We start from the raw sequence: 15,981 nt of genomic DNA on the forward strand, positions 1-15,981 counted from the left end.
GCGTTCCATCCCATGGAGCATTTTTGTGGTCCCTATCTGGCTGTGCTCTAACAGCTCTGTGTCTCTCCTGCACTGAGCACTCCCTCCCTGGATGCATCACTCCAGGTGAGGTCTCACAGTGCAGAGCAGAGAGGGGCAGATCCCCTCCCTCACCCTGCTGGCTGCACTGCTTTGGATGCAGCTCAGGATACAGTCAGCTTTCTGGGCTGTGAGGGCACAGTGCTGGCTCATGTCCAGCTGCCATCCACCAGTACCCTCAGGTCCTTTTTGGCAAGGCTTTGTTCCATCCTTTCATCCTCCAGCTTCTACTGCTAGTGTGGGTTGCCATGACCCCAGTGCAAGACCTTGCACTTGGATTTGTTGAAGTTCCCATCCCTCGGGTGTGTGTACCGTACCATACAGCTCAGTGTCATCTGCAAACTGCTGAGAGTACACTCGATGCCACTGTCAGTATCATTGGTGAAGATACAGAAGAACACCGGTCCCAGAACTGACCCCCCGAGAGACATCACTCATCACTGATCTCCATCCAGACATTAAGCCATGACCACTATGACCACTACTCCCTGGGTATGGTCTCACAACCAGTTCCTCATCCATCGAAGAGTCCACCGAGCAAATCCACGTTTCCCATTTGGAGAGAAGGATGTTAGTGAGGGACTATGTCAAAGGCCTTACTGAAGTCCAGACAGATGACACCAGCAGCTCTTCCCTTGTCCACTGACAGTTACACCACCATAAAAGCGCACTGAGTTGGCCAGGTAGGACCTGCCCTTCATGAGATCTGTGCTGTCATGTTCACAAAATACAACCAACAGCCAAACAACAAATAAGCTAACAGAAGTCTCTGAGGACATCCAACCCATTAAGTAGACAAGAAAAATACCGATTTTTGCATTTAACATCAAGAGGACTGGGGAAGAATGGAACACAGGACTACAGACAACATGGGAAACCAGTCTAAGAACAGAGGCTGTACAGTACACTAACAGCAGTAGCATGGTATTTTCAGGAGAACCTCCCATTTTGTTAGAGCTCTCCACAGTCATTAAACAATGCATCTTTGCACACGCTTTTTGGTGTAGATGAATACCCATCTCCTTCCGGTGAAAGAAAAGAAAGGACAAAAAACAGATCTTGCTGATCTCAGATTTATTTTAAATTGTTTAAGAGATGCCTTATAAAGCATTATAAAGCAATGCTTTATTAAACATTTGTACAAGACTTCCAAAAATAAAAATTCCATTTTAAATATACAATTCAATTGCAAAAAAGCAACTCCCAAGCATGGACACACAGAGTGCCCTTCCCAGAGGAAAGCTAAGTAAGCTAAGTAGGACATGTGTAGAAACACAGTACTTGCTAGTGTTGCATTCTACAGCCTCAGTGTTATTAAGACACATGAAAACAAAACCAAAAATGTTAGCCATCATGTATCATGCAAAAAGATAGTATCACTTTGATTCTTCTTCGGGGATGGGAACTTTTATTTCGCAGCTCTAGTGCCATGTGCAGGGCTGCCCCTGCACTCAGGTCATTGCAGGCCTGACAGCTCCCATACTACACAGGGGTCTCGCACTTAGGCATTTTCATCCTCTGTAGCCTCGGGTGGCCAAAGAAGGAACATCTGAAATTATCTTGACAATGCAAAAAGTGCTGATTTTCCCCTTCTATAAGCACAGAAGCTGTCATGGAGTAGTTTGTTCTCTGTGTTAGAGAAGTAGGGAAAAGTAACAGAATTTTTTTCCTCTCTTAAGAAGGCATGTTGAGGATTTGCTGCATCACTTTTTGATGATAAAATAACCCTTGCTAAACTGGGGGATTCAGGTCTTCTAGAAAACCCTCAGGAGTTACAAGAGTCTGCACCCAAAACTCCATGCACATCAAGAGGAATAGCACTGCTTGCTCCTCCAAGGTCAGAAAGCCCCATGCCAAAGCACAGCTGCAGCAGCCTCTCCCACCCTACATCACACAAAGGTAACATCTCGCTCCAATTCATAGGAGGGAGAGGAGGTTCTTTGATACATGTATACCTGATGTGATATTAAGAAACAATGGTTCAAATGTTTGGTCCGACCAGTTTGTAACAAATCTTAATCAGGGAGATGGGGAAGGGGAGGACAGTGACTATTACAAATTAGGGTGATGGAGAAGGGAAGTTGGGTGATAGAAAAGACAGGAAAGATGCAAGAATTGCATAAAGCGGGGATAGTCAGCACCAGTGACTTGGAGAACAAACTCTATAACCACGAAGTAGTTGTAGAGCAGGTACGTTTTATTTGGCTGGCCGGGTGCAGGGGGGATAACTCCTTAGCCTGCACACTGAAAGCGGGTAAACATCCCCACTTATAGAGGGAATACATGCATATTTATGGTACAAAGAGTGGTTATTACAATTAATGCTAGTACAATATTCCATGCTTATTCTACACCCCAAACTTCACCCCTAACTAATGGCCCCATATCGTTCCCACTGTTCGTGCTCAACTACTCTTAACAACATAACAGATTAGCCTTTTATTCACCAGGATCCAGCAGCGTCCTGTTGCACTCCATTCCAATGGTCCGAGGCAAAAGCGCAGGGACAGAGCAGCAGCAGCATGGGTAGCCTTAGGCAGCAAGCAGGTACCAGGAAGAAGCATAAGAGTAAGTCCAGAAGGAAGCAGCAGGACTCAGGTAGCAGTTCCAGGAGAAAGTCCAACAGCATGCAGGCATCAACTCGTGAGGAATCTGTTGTCAGAAACCTCTTCTTTTTCAGCATGCAGGCATCAGCTTGTGAGGAATCTGTTGTCAGAAAAACCCAATCTCTTGGTTGTTGGTCCCCTTTTTATCCTTCTTCTGCCAACATGGCATTCCTGGGCGCTTGGATAAAAATCATGTGCAGTACCCCGAGATGGCATCTCCCTCAAGATAAGCCCACACAAAAGACTGCTCCCCAGCCATTAAGCTGCGGCTGATCTCTCTCTTGTTGCCCCTGGCTTGCACAATCTTCAGACAAAAGATTTTGCCAGCTTTGACCAGGACTTGCCTGGACATGTCCATCCGTGTCCTCAGCAAGCTTTGAGACAGTGGTGCAGAAGAATAATCTCTTATACCACCCCGTGACTCAAAGGTTGCTTAAAATGGAACACTGGTGATCCCTGATGGTGAGAAAAATATAGCAAGCATAGGGGTAAGGGAAGGAGGGGGCGGGGAATCAAATGTTCCATACAATCATTAGAAAAGATTTTTCAGGCATGGTTACAAATGTTGCCCTGATGTGCTTGACTTCCCCATCAGTAGAGGAGGTTACAAAGTACATAGAGGATATAACACGTTGAATAAGTTGGTATCATACAAGGGACAAACCTGAGAATTCCAACAACACACAGTAGATAAAATATGTTTTACCCATGGGCCACCTGGGACCCAGGAAAAAAGGTCAAGGTCTGGGCTTTTCCAAGTTTGGACAGAAACGTGCTATTTTCCATATACCTTGAGCAATTTGTTTAACAACTTTACATCAATCTTTAAACAACGAGTAGAGTCAATTAATTTGTCACAGACACCCCCTTCTTCAGCTAGCAGTAGTTTAGAACGATGTGATGCTGGAGTATTGCCGCCCACATCGGTGAGGCTTAAGGCTTGATCTGCAAGGAGATCAAGGGCATACGCTGTTTCATTAGTAATGATTTCAAGGACAGATTGTAATCTGATAATATGGTTTAGGTTATAGATGGACTCTCAAGCACCACTAACTCACTCATCGGTGTTCCAGGTAGCTGGCCCATAGTGCTTGATTACATATCGAGGAAGCCAGTCATCTTCGCCCCAAGTTCTCATCTTCACCCTATCATGTGTTAGGGAGGTGTCAATAGACCTCCTGTGTCAGTTGAGATCATCATATACTCTGACACCCAATTCATTGCCATCCTTTCCTGGGAGCAAAAAGAACATCAGGCGGATTACTCCAAAATAATATATCCCAAGCCAGTTTGCAGGTAGTCGTTTATATGCATAATGACCCAAAACCAATAATGTCTCTTTAGTGCTACTAAGCCATTTTCAAAAGGTGCATTCCATTTGTTGGTTAGTTTATTTACATGTTCCTTAGTTTGAAAGTATGTGGTGTTGAGAGGTCCAAAAGGATGTCCTACCACATTGCAGTTCCAGCCATTACCAGTAACACTTTCATCCCTACACCACTTACATCTCCAAGCTCTAGCATCAGGCCTCCATGTACATTTCACACCTCCAGCTTCAGTAAACAAAGTGTTGTTGGTGGAGGACCAAAAATGAGAAAACCCTTGTCTCATTCTTGACTGATCGTACCACCCCCATTGATCACCCCTTGTCTGTGACCCCATTCCACGAGCCCCTTTATGATAAACCCAAGTGCAATTGCTAGTCCCAACACAGATACCACCTGATTGTGTACAGTTCAGAAAACACATTCCAATAGCAGGGTATTAGACTGGCCATGGAGATGTATTCTTATCTTCCCAATAGGTACTGTGGTTAGTTCCACTGTAGTTGCTTGTCAGCCATTTAGGGGCTATAGGAGTTGACACCCAGGGCCAGGTTTCAAGTCCCATAGGTCCTCCACAGACCCAACAGTTATAAACATTTGCTACTTGCTCAGCCAGTTGGAAAAAAATAATTTTTTATACTGTTTCCCCAGTCCCCAGAGTCTGTGAAGGGATAACTGATAGTTATAGAGGTTACAGCTCACACAATAGACCAGATTAACAAAAATGACATTTCACCCGAGTGTTGCATAGATTGCAAATAGCCCCTTCTCCAGTTGAGAATATCACGTCTCCCCATCTTAGAAGCTGCAGGAGTGAAATCCAGTAGGTCTAGTGGGACCTTCTGGATCCTTTTGCCAGAGATGTATAAACAATCCTGTTTGAGCAAATCCTCATTCTATCTGCACAGGGTCAGAAGGATGAATAGGACCTAAGGACTGGTGGGGGATGGTTTCAAAAATTAGAAGCTGCAAGGCTTCTTCATGGACTGGGGTCCATCCCCATGATACTCCCTTTTGCAATAAGTCATAAAATAGATGGGGAATAATAGAAAAATCAGGGATGTATTTTCTCCAGAACACTAGAAGTCCAAGAGCATGCTGTAATTTTTTTTATTCTCTGGCATTTTCAGTTGGTCTAAAGCTGGGAGGGTATCCTGTGGAGTGCAGGCCATACCACCCTTCCAGCAGGTGCCCAAGAACTTTATCTCAGCAGCTAGGTACAGGATTTTGTCTGGAGGAATCATCAACCCCAGCTCCTCTAATTGCTTGAGTATTTTGTCATGCATTATTTTTACTGGTGTCAATTGATCACCTCCTATAAGGATATCATCAGTGTATTGATAAAGCTTAACCCCCCCCCCCCTTCCAAGGGAATCTGTTCAAGTTCTTTTGCCAGAGCATGATGAGCCAAAGCTGGGGAGTGCTTGAACCCCTGAGACAGGCAGGTAAAGGTATATCGCTGGCCCTCCCATGTAAAAGCAAAATGAAATTGATCATCAGGATGTAGGGGAACCATAAAGAACATATCTTTAACATCAGTGGTGGCCATAATAGGGTGAGCTTGTGAGAGGTAGATTGTGTTTTTGCAGTGGAAGTTTCCAGTATTTCTGTACATAGCATAGGATAAGTAACCTTTTACAAAGAAAACTCCTGAACAGAGGAAAGTTGAGACTGGGACGTTCCAACCTAGGAAAAATCAGCACAGGTGCTAGGGTAAAGAAGAGACAGAACGAGTGAAAATATTGTCCTCCTATCAGAACATACCCAAAGACAATGTGTTGGTAACAAGACATCATATGGAAGTGTAACCGTAGCTATGGAAGTGTAACGTAGCAACAGTGTTGGAAGACTGTGAGCTTGAGACGCTCAGCCAACAAGAGCCAGGAGAGGCTTTACCTGCACCGGACCCAGGGTATATAATGGGATGGATTTCACTGACTAGTGCACAATTTCTCCCTTGTCAGTAGGGGCTGTGTGCCCATAATTGCAATAATGAACAAACTGCTCTTCACAGAGATCTTGGCCTGATTAGAAATTTTTGATCTCGAGCCTGTTTCTCACAAGATTGCTCCTGGATATCTGCTATTAATTCAGAAATGTTAGGTACTGCTGCAGGTTGTGGTCCAGTGTCAGCATTCAGCCTACCATAATCAATAGTCAATCTCCATTTGCCATTTGGTTTCCTAACAGGCCACATGGGAGTTAAAAAGGGGAATGGGTGGGTACCACAATTCCCTATTCTTTTAATTCTGCTAGCACTGGGCTAATACCACTGTGTGCTCCCAGAGGTGAAGGGTAAGGTTTAAAAGAGGTCAGGTGGGAGGCAGGGAGTGGTGGTGCTACCCATAATGAACAAACATTTAGGGAGGGGACACCAAACATCATCTTCATCTGTCCAACTTTTGCCCTTCAACATATCAAGTCCTAACAAATTAAGCAGGAGAGTTCCTACAGCCATGGGGACATCCTGGGACTGTTCTTCCCCAGGTAACCTTAGTCTCACTGTTGCCATGGTCTGTGAACATACACTGCCCATAGCATCTGCCACAAATATCTTTCTGTGGGACAGGATTACACCAGCATGGTCAGCATCCTCCTTTTTAATAGCTGAAATTTGTGCTCCTGTATCTAACAGAAATATCACTGAAACTAACTTAGGTTAAACAACGTATGTAATTAACAGATCGTTTCCTTTAGTCGTGAGCTTCCTAATAACCATCTACCCTTAACACGCCCCCTCCCCTCCCCCCTCACTTGAGAGGGGTGAAGGAATTAGTTTCCCGATGACTCGGTAGCTCTTCTGGTGCTGTGGGGTGGGGGGGCACTAGGGCTCAGGGCTTCACTTTCCCCAAATTTAGTCAGCCATCCACTCACCAGCATCTCGAGTCTATCTGTTGTCAGTCCATCCATAACATTTCGTGGAATACCCTTCTTCCAGCCCAGGGTCCAAAGTCCATTACGTTTATGATCAATGCTTCGCCTACCTGTTTTTTCCAAGGATGGAATCTTTTCAGTTCCATTAAGCTTTGGGCTGGGTGGCCAGGGGGCAAGGCTGGCTGCTGCAAGCCTTACTCCTCCTGGCTCAAATTTACTGGAGGTAGAAACCACAGGTCCATATTTTCTCCCATAGTTAATTAACTCTTGGGCAACCTCCCCCTGCATCCATACTTTGTATCCTGTCTGCAGATGGTTAGAGGATACAGTTCCTTCTAACACTGCCCGAGCTCTTTCTCTCTGAGACATAGCCTGTATCTTTCCTTGCAGCTGTATGCCTATGGGTTTCAATGATTCTGGAAGCCCCCTGACTGAAAGGCTCATCCTCTCAGGACCAATAGACACCATCAGAGGTGGTTCATGGTGCGGCTGCAGCTTTCTGTCATACATCGTTTGGAGGCAAGCAGCCTTTTGAACATTCTCTACTAACCGATCAAATGTTCCAGTAATGGTGAGAAGGTTTCCCCTTTCTAGAGGGTTAAGAACACCTGCCCAATAAGCAGCCCTCTGTGTTAAGGACCAGGGAGCATGACTGTTGCCAGTAGTTAAAAATACTCCTGTTCCCCAATAGCCTTCAGCTTCTTTTTCAGTTAAAAGTATTTGGTCTCCACCAGTGAGACTTAACCCTCCATATATACTCTGTCTCAGATCCCTTTGGAGAGCAGCTGAAATCTCTCTTCAATTTTGCTAGTTCAGTGGCCAAGAAGGGCATTTCTTTAACATCCATATAAGGATCCAGATCCTCACTGTTATCAAACGTGTATTCGGTTTTTATCAAAGGACGCAACGGGGCTATTGGGGTTTCTAATTTATCCAGCCTTTCCTTTACTCCTTGTAGTTCTTCCTGAGGATAAGTTTTTTCTTGAGATGCCTTACGGATAATGGTGTCACTGATACCCTTACACGTTAACAGTTCCTTAAAAGCCATTTGCAACAAAACTGAATTATGTTTTTCTCTTCCTAATTGTTCCTCAAGGTTCACTATCTGACTTTGCAGAGTTTTTACCAATTCTTGTGTTACTTTAACTGACTCCTGCAATGCTTGTATAGTTTGAGGTTCTGTCAAATGCTTTTCATCTTGGAACTCCACGGCTGCTTTTAAAGCAGCACCAAGTACTGCACAAATAATTTTCCTTTTCTGGCTAGGGTATGCGCCTCATTTTGTAGGACACTCATACGGTCTGAAACACTCCGCAAGTTATGCAGAGTGTACACTGCATCAGAAGGGGACCCATCTGATTGCACACAGGTGTTTGCAGTGTAGATGCCTTGAGCTGGCTTCCCTGAAGCATCGATGGAGAAGGAGGAGAAAGATCTACAGGTGATGTGCATGCCCTCCTTCAGAAGGAGCAGAATCTCTCTACAAGTCCCACTTGCTCTCCATTGACTCTAGAGGCAGCTATGGTAAGAGACTCAGATGGAGACAGCCACAGTTCTGTCGTGCCCAATCCACCCCTGATAAAGACGGTTGAGCACCACGCTTTTCTAAAAGGTCAAATAACGCAACTTCACTTTTTATAGTGACAGTACTGTTGCTCATTTCTCAATACACTGAAAGATCTACACAGAGGGAGAAGGAGGTACACGTATTCAAAAGCTCAAGTAACTCCTTACCCCCCTCCTCTCCGGGGGGCACACACACACCTATTAAACAAATGCAAATGCTCAAATCACTCTTTCCTTTCTTTGAGAAAAGCACACAAAAGACAAAGAGGCTAAAACCTTCTAGGTTTCAATATGAGGAGTGCCTCATCTTCACAGGGAGGCCTATATCAAAGGAAATGCTAATACTTAAATCGCCCCTCACTTCCCTGCAAGGCCACACAGAAAAGGTTCACAAACACCACACCTCCACCCTTCAGTTTCAAAACGCGCAGTGGTCTCTACGGGGAGGCACAGACGTATTAAACAAATGGAAATACTCAAAATTACTTCACAGGTCCCTGAGAGGTATACACATAAAAAGATCCAAAAACACAGCTATGTTTCAATATATGGAGTAATCTTCCTGGAGAGATGCTCACGTTTAAGTTATCAAAGTTATTACTCCTGGCAACTCCAAGAGATCCACACAGAAAAGGTTCAAACAAACGCAAATGAAACTTCTTGGAGAGGCACACTCCTCACTTCCCCAAGAGGCTCACACAAAAAAGGTTCAAATTTCACACTTAAGTTACAACATACTTAAATCACAAAATGCAGAGTGGTCTCAGACTATATCTGGAAGGACAACACTCTTGCAGCGGATATCCTGCCAACTAAGCCATTAAATAACGTCTCACTCCAATTCATAGAAGGGAGAGGAGGTTCTTTGATATATGTATACCCGACGTGAGATTAAGAAACAACAGTTCAAATGTTGGTTCAACCAGTTTATTACAAATCTTAGTCAGGGAGATGGGGAAGGGGAAGACAGTGACTATTACAAATTAAGTCTCAGGTAGCAGGCCCAGGAGAAAGTCTGACAGCATGCAGGCATCAGCTTGTGAGGAATCTGTTGTCAGAAAAACCCAATCTCTTGGTTGTTGGTCCCCTTTTTATCCTTCTTCTGCCAACATGGCATTCCTGGGCGCTTGGATAAGAGTCATGTGCAGTATCCCCTGAGATGGCATCTCTCTCAAGATAAGCCCACACAAAAGACTGCTTCCCGGTCATTGAGCTGCGGCTGATCTCTCTCTTGTTGCCCCTGGCTCGCAAAATCTTCAGACAGAAGATTTCGCCAACTTTGACCAGGACTTGCCTGGAGGTGTCCATCTGTGTCCTTCAGACAAAGGATTTCTCAACTCTTGCCCAGGACATGTCCATCAGTGTCGTCAGCAAGCTTTGAGACAACAGTGCAAAAAAATAATCTCTTAGAGGTAACATTTACCTGAGCCGTGTGAGAGCTTTCCACGCAGATTGCTGGGACTCCTGCAGCATTAAGCCTGTTTCTCTTCTTTGCTTTCTCCATTCTCTAAAACACCACTTCAAGTCTGCGTGTTTCAATGCAGCCCACTGCGGCTCAACATCCCCACACTTTGCTGGGCGACAGGTGCCATGCACAGCCTCCTTCCATCACACCAAACCCAAAGCCATCTGTGCCAGCCGTAGTACTACTTGAGCAACTCTGTAGCTTGACACCACAGCTCCTGCACTCCCTGTTCCAAACAACGTGGGCCACATGGTGAAGCTGCAAGAGCAGAGCCCAGGCCCCTGCACAGCTCCTCCGAACAGTGAGTACCCAGAGAGCATCCAGCCACCTCCTGCAGTTCAAAAGGTACTGAGGCAGCAAGGAATCAGCACCTTGGCTACACTAGCTCTTCCAGGGAAAAGAGACATGTAAACCAGGCTACCAACCATGCCACCATGTTACTGGAACCTGTTCAATTGTTTAAGGACATCAGAGCATACCATGTGTAAATCTACAAAGTTGTTCAGTACTGAACAAAACATCAGGATGCTGCACCTACCAAAGGGTGCCAAGCTGCCTCCAATCTTCAAATAATTCTTTCAGAGACAGAGCTTGCTTTGTAGAGAACTAACTCAAGGAAAAGCTGTGACACAAGAAAAAAAAAAAAGAGGGGGGGGGGGATATCCCTCTGTGTTTCATACACAGAAGACTCACAGCTGACACAGAAGAGATGTCCCAGCGAGATCAAGTTTGTGAATATGAAACAGTTATCAGAGATAGAAGTCGGAAACAAACAAACAACCTCTAGAAGCCAAGGCATCCTCCTCCTGTCTACGCCAGAAATATTTTGTAGGGACAGAGAATAGACAGTGTATTGGCAAAGCGTTCCAGTGCAGAGCCGCATTTTGAGGATCAGCTCCTTCCCCCATCAGATACCAGAAGGCTGCTCCACCATCCCCCCGAGGCAGGAGCATCATCTGGGTAACAAATAATAAAAAATAATAGTAAGTTTGAAGAGTATCTCTAACTGTTTGCTTGGCAGCCCTCCAGCTAGCTAATTTCCTCAGCTGTTCCCATGATAACAATGACACAGACTAATACAACCCCTGCTCGATGCTGCAGAACATCCCCAACAGCTTTACCATTAGTACTGAGCTCAGTGATATAGGAGGATCTCTCCATGGGGCTCCCACAGTCCTCAAGGTAGATGGCAGATCCTCTCTCCAACGCATGGCAGCCGTGGCACAGGAGCGCTATGTGGTGGGAGCTGAGGAGCAGGAGGTAAGGCAGAGCCAGGGCTCCTCCCTCCCAGAGTCAATCCTCACTTATGGAGAAGCATTTTCCTCTGCTCTCCACAGAACTACATGCATTCTCCCCTTCCCTTTGAGGAAGGTGGCTCAGATCTCAGTTGAAGCGCTTCCCTACTGCTGTCCTAGAGGAGGATGTTTGAATGTTCCACTGCTGGACAAAGGGATTTTAAGTATGAGTGCGGCTATAAAGCAAAGCTTTGCATACCAAGCTCTCTTATTTTGGCATATAGCAAGATGTGCTCACCAGAGAGCATGAAGAACTAATGGGAAAAGAGCCAGAGTGCTGACACCACTGACTTGTCGTAGCAAGACTTCTCTCCTACCTCCCTCAGCAAAAAAGAAAATAGAGGTTGGCAAAGTTCATGGTGTGAGGGGCATGACAGCAAACAAATGGAGCTGCTCACAGATGGCAGCGCTTCCTTCCACACTTGTGCAACTTATCCCTGGTGCTCCCTGAGATGGGAAAGGGGAGGGGGAGGAAAGAAAGACAGGGAAAAAAAAGAAAAAGCAAAACCAGCTGGCTGCTTACACAAGACATCCAGAATGATACTGCCGGGACTCCAACATTTCCATTCAGTGCAGTGGAGCATGCTCCTGTGTAAATAGTTTCCATATGTCATCATTACAATAAAAAACAAAAAACAAAAAGAAAGGAAGAATGAGCATAAACTCTCCAGAGCCCAAACCTTTCCCTTCACAAAACAAATTCCCTACTTAGGGGAACTAAATGCTCTCCAGGCAAACAAATTTCTCTCATTTGGAGGGGAGGAGGGGTCAGGTGGGTTCCTGCAGCCGTTTCAGGAGCATAGGGCAGAACCAAGGAGGGAATGGGGAACAGAGCACGTTCACAGGAACCGGGGAGAAGCCATCCTTCCCAGCCAGGCTATTTTATGCTAAGCTGAAGACAATTAGGATTTTCAGCGTTTGATCTTAGGTGCTTGCATTTGTTTTACTAAAAGAGAATAATTTAAAAGACCCATCTGGTAACCTCCTACCAGCTAGCTACAGGCTAGCTCTTACGTTTGCCTCTGAGCTTCCCCAGTATGGCTCTCATTAGCCTGTTTTGCAGATGTTCTGCTTTCCAGATCCAACAGGCTGTTTACAGTGTTTCACTGAAACAGCTTTAGATGCCTCCAGTTAGACTCCAAAGCCACATATCTTCACCTGACTTAAGAGGGCCTTCTCTTAGAAGGTTGAGAAAGGTCTTGGTGGTGCTGCTGCTGGCTGCCATCCTGTCTACACAGTGCTGTTTCAGTAACCATGTCCTGTTGACAGTGTGCTGCAAATGGCATGGAAGGCAGGGCAAGTAATGTAATTCAGCAAAAAACATTCCTGTAGCTAAATATGTCATTCATACTGCTGACATACCCCATATTCGCAGCGTAAGACAGCAAAATGCAATCTACTAGTGTAAGAAGTTGCATTCTCTAGTAGCATTTCCCTTGCCAAGCAAAGAAGCACAGAGGATGTGAGACTTAAGAGGCAGGACATCTTCATTCATATTGCCTTGCGAGAACCTGACAAGTCCACACAGATATGCAACTCAACCTCAGTGGTGTGAGCATCACCTTGCTGGGTCTGACCCCTGTGCAAGCAGAAAGAGCACAAAGCAGCCCAGGTTGCAGTATCTCACTAACTGCTGCACTTCAGCATTTAACTGGTGTCTTCTCCTTTCAAGCACTGCAATTCTCAGTGCCATACCACTTCAATTTCTTTTACCATCCCCATCCAGTCATGGGTTTATGCTTTTAGTTTAAGAGAAATGTAACCAGGAATCCAGCAATACTGCATGTGCACCATGGAAGATGGCAGATCCCAGCAGCACCAAAGCTGTCCTGGGGATCTCACTGACCTTGCACACAGAACTGGTTGCAGCGTCAGATTGCCACGCTGGTTCCCTCAGTAACTTGGCTACCAAGAGCATGAACCATCAATACAGAAATAGGATGGCAAAGAGTCTTTGTTACCTCCAAAGACTCTCAGAAGCACTCCTCTCCTGGATAGCCCTCCATCAGCTGAACCGTGTGGTTCACCCCCTACAGAAAACGCAACTCCATGAAAACATGGAAAAAAAAGGTGGTAACCCTTCACTAGCACAAGCCCTAAAGGTACTTTCAGTCCCAAAGCTCAGATTTTAAACAGCATACAAGGCAGACAGTCCCCAAAAGCAGCAATGTCCAGGATACAGACAGATTCTAAAGGTGTCAAGCCTGTTAGCACTGTATCAGCACCAACAATGGCATTTTCTCTTCCAAGTATCTACAATGTCACATAGCTTCACCTCCAGCTGATTTATTGTTTCACTCCCTACCAACACAGTCAATAAGAAACTGATCCTTTTATTCAAGTGCTGAGGCACGAACGCACATTTGTTTCCTCAAGGCCAGCCTCACCTACCTGGGAGAAAGAAAGCTGGAAGCTGCCTGGAATGCACAGGTGATTTAGCTCCTAGCCATGCATCTCAGAGGCAAGAGCAGAATCACTGCTGTTAGTGCTCGGCTGCCAGTTCATCTCTGTGCCAGTTAAGCATCCCATGAGAAATACTTTAGGCCCAAAATATCCTAGTGCCCATCTTGTTTTCAGGAGATGCTATGGGAAGGAATTTAACAGCCACAACGAAGCCTAAAAACAATTTACCATCAGTTTGCTGCATGGGAAAAACAGGGCATCTCCAATGGAGCACAGGTGCAGGAGAAAGAGCACACTGCTGAAAACCTCAAGTCAGTGAACTGAGTCAGAACACATGCAGCAGCCTTGGGTTCTTCGTCTTGCTGAATTCTCACAGCACTCACTGGCTGTGAACCTCAACAAACAAAGCCACTTCAGCTTCTTCGGTAACACACACAGGTTTTCAGAACATGCATGTTGCCACTTTCTTTTAGTGGTAGAAGACAATCGAAGGTTCCTGTCCTCGCTTTTATTTGAGAATGCAGTGAGTTCCTACAGCATAAACACGAGCTCACTTCATGCTGTCATCTGCCACACTACAGGGAGCTGAATCCGCATGAACGACAAGCAGATGTCCCTCAGCATGGTAAGCCACTTTTTATACATTATTGCTTTTTTATCAACTGTGCTGCCTATCTTCTTATATTGAATACAATTCAAACTCCGGGTTGTTTAGAAGACTGCTATATCCCCACTAACATCTGCACCACAAACACTTAAAAACACCAATGCACAAGCTAAACTCAATGACAGAAGAGCTAAAGCATCACAGGAAATTGCTTTGTTTCAGCAGGCGCTGTGCCTCCAGACAGCTCTTGCTCTGAGAGAGTAAGAGCCAGCATTGAGGTAATAGCCTGCTCTGCACTCGCTAACTGATGAGCTGTGAGGATTCACACGAACACTTCCTTCCTGCCCCACCCTGCTGGGGACAGAGAGACGTTCCTAAGTAAAATCAAAGAAAATAAACAGTAAGAGCCTTCAAAGTAAACAGGGATAAGAATAATTCGTGGACTTCATGAAAAGGTCCACACACTCCCACAAGGGAGCCAGAACCAGGCACCTTCACAGTCTGAGTACACTTAACAAAGGAGTTTCTGCTTCTTTTAACAAAGCTGCAACTGCAGTGCCAGATCCAAAGCATTTATAATCAGCAAGAGTCACAGAAGAGGAAGGCTACATTAGGAAAACATAATTAAGAATTACAACCTCAGCTTTTGTGTTCAGCTAAACCGCTGCCTGTTTCATATTCTTTGTTATCTTACATTGGCACCACAAGGGGAAGTCAAAGCCACAACAGAAGGACCTCCTACAACCTCACACTACCCAACTTTTAGCAAGGAACGTGCCCTATAATCCAGCCAGACCAATCACATTACAGCAGCCAGAGCTTTAGAAATACAGAGATAAGATTATTCTGTAACTGGAATTAAATTAGTGAGCTGTTGAAACAGCTAATTTTGAACAGACAAAAAAAAAACAACCAAACTAGACACACTAAAGTTTGTGTTGAACCCAACTAAAAAAGAGACAAGCTGTGCCCAAGGCTATGACTTAGGAGAAAGACCAGACATGAAGTGTATGCACATTTTTATAACCCATAATTTTTTAAGGAAGTAACAGAAAAGGAAAGAGACAACATCAGAATCCCTCAGATAAAGTTTTGTGTTTTTTTTTAAAAACACATCCTGTTACATGAACGTATTTCCTCTTCTTGTCCCACAAAGGGAAATGAACGTCTCATGATTTTAACATGTTAAAAAGTTGATGTTCAACATGACGCTTTAGTATCAACACAGTGTCAGCATTTCAAGAACATGGTCCTTGTCTTGATTCTCCAGAGCAGAGCCTTTGGATTTTTCTAATGCAGTTTGGAAAGATGCTCGATAAATCTGCAACCTGGCCTTTGCAGCAGCAGCAGAGCACTGCCAGGTCTGCCTTCCAGCTACAGCCACCTGCAGCTCCCTGGGAAAGCTGCAACGTCAGTGGCAAGGAAGCAAAGAGGAAGTGCTTTGCTTACCTGGGAAAGCAGCAAGAATCTGAACAACAAACTTGCATGACTACAGCTCTCAGATTCCTTTGAAACTAGCAAAGCTCCCCACTGCACAACGCCAATTCGCACTCCTGCAGTAACATTTGGCAGAGCTCAGCCCAGGGCAAATTTGGGCCAGTTTCTTCGCAGTGGATGAGCACCCTGCGACGAAGCCCTCTCAACTACTGCAGAGTGGCAGTTGCCTAAATGATGGCCCTCCACCTCCATTGGTCTCCACAGCCCAAGCGCACATTGCATCCTGGTACCAGCAATGGAGCAGAGCTAGGATAGAGCTGGCCAA

At 45.2% G+C, this 15,981-nt stretch overlaps 1 protein-coding gene across 8 annotated transcripts in view; it reads right to left on the bottom strand.

The window, feature by feature from the left end:
- The window catches only part of CATSPER4 (cation channel sperm associated 4), a 55,285-nt gene that overhangs the window by 28,552 nt on the left and 10,752 nt on the right, over positions 1-15,981 (bottom strand). Inside the window, exon 2 of one of the 8 annotated variants that reach the window (XM_046901423.1) lies at positions 11,733-11,797. The exons of 6 other annotated variants lie outside the window; for them this stretch is intronic. In XM_046901423.1, the coding sequence (XP_046757379.1) occupies positions 11,733-11,793 (61 nt within the window). In that variant the 5' untranslated portion in view covers positions 11,794-11,797. Of the gene's footprint in view, positions 1-2,525; positions 2,977-11,732; positions 11,798-15,981 lie in introns of those variants that run through there. One more of the 8 variants, XM_004934491.5, reaches the window with a different exon arrangement.

Source organism: Gallus gallus, chromosome 15 (genome assembly GCF_016699485.2).
Source record: "Gallus gallus isolate bGalGal1 chromosome 15, bGalGal1.mat.broiler.GRCg7b, whole genome shotgun sequence".
NCBI lineage: Eukaryota > Metazoa > Chordata > Aves > Galliformes > Phasianidae > Gallus > Gallus gallus.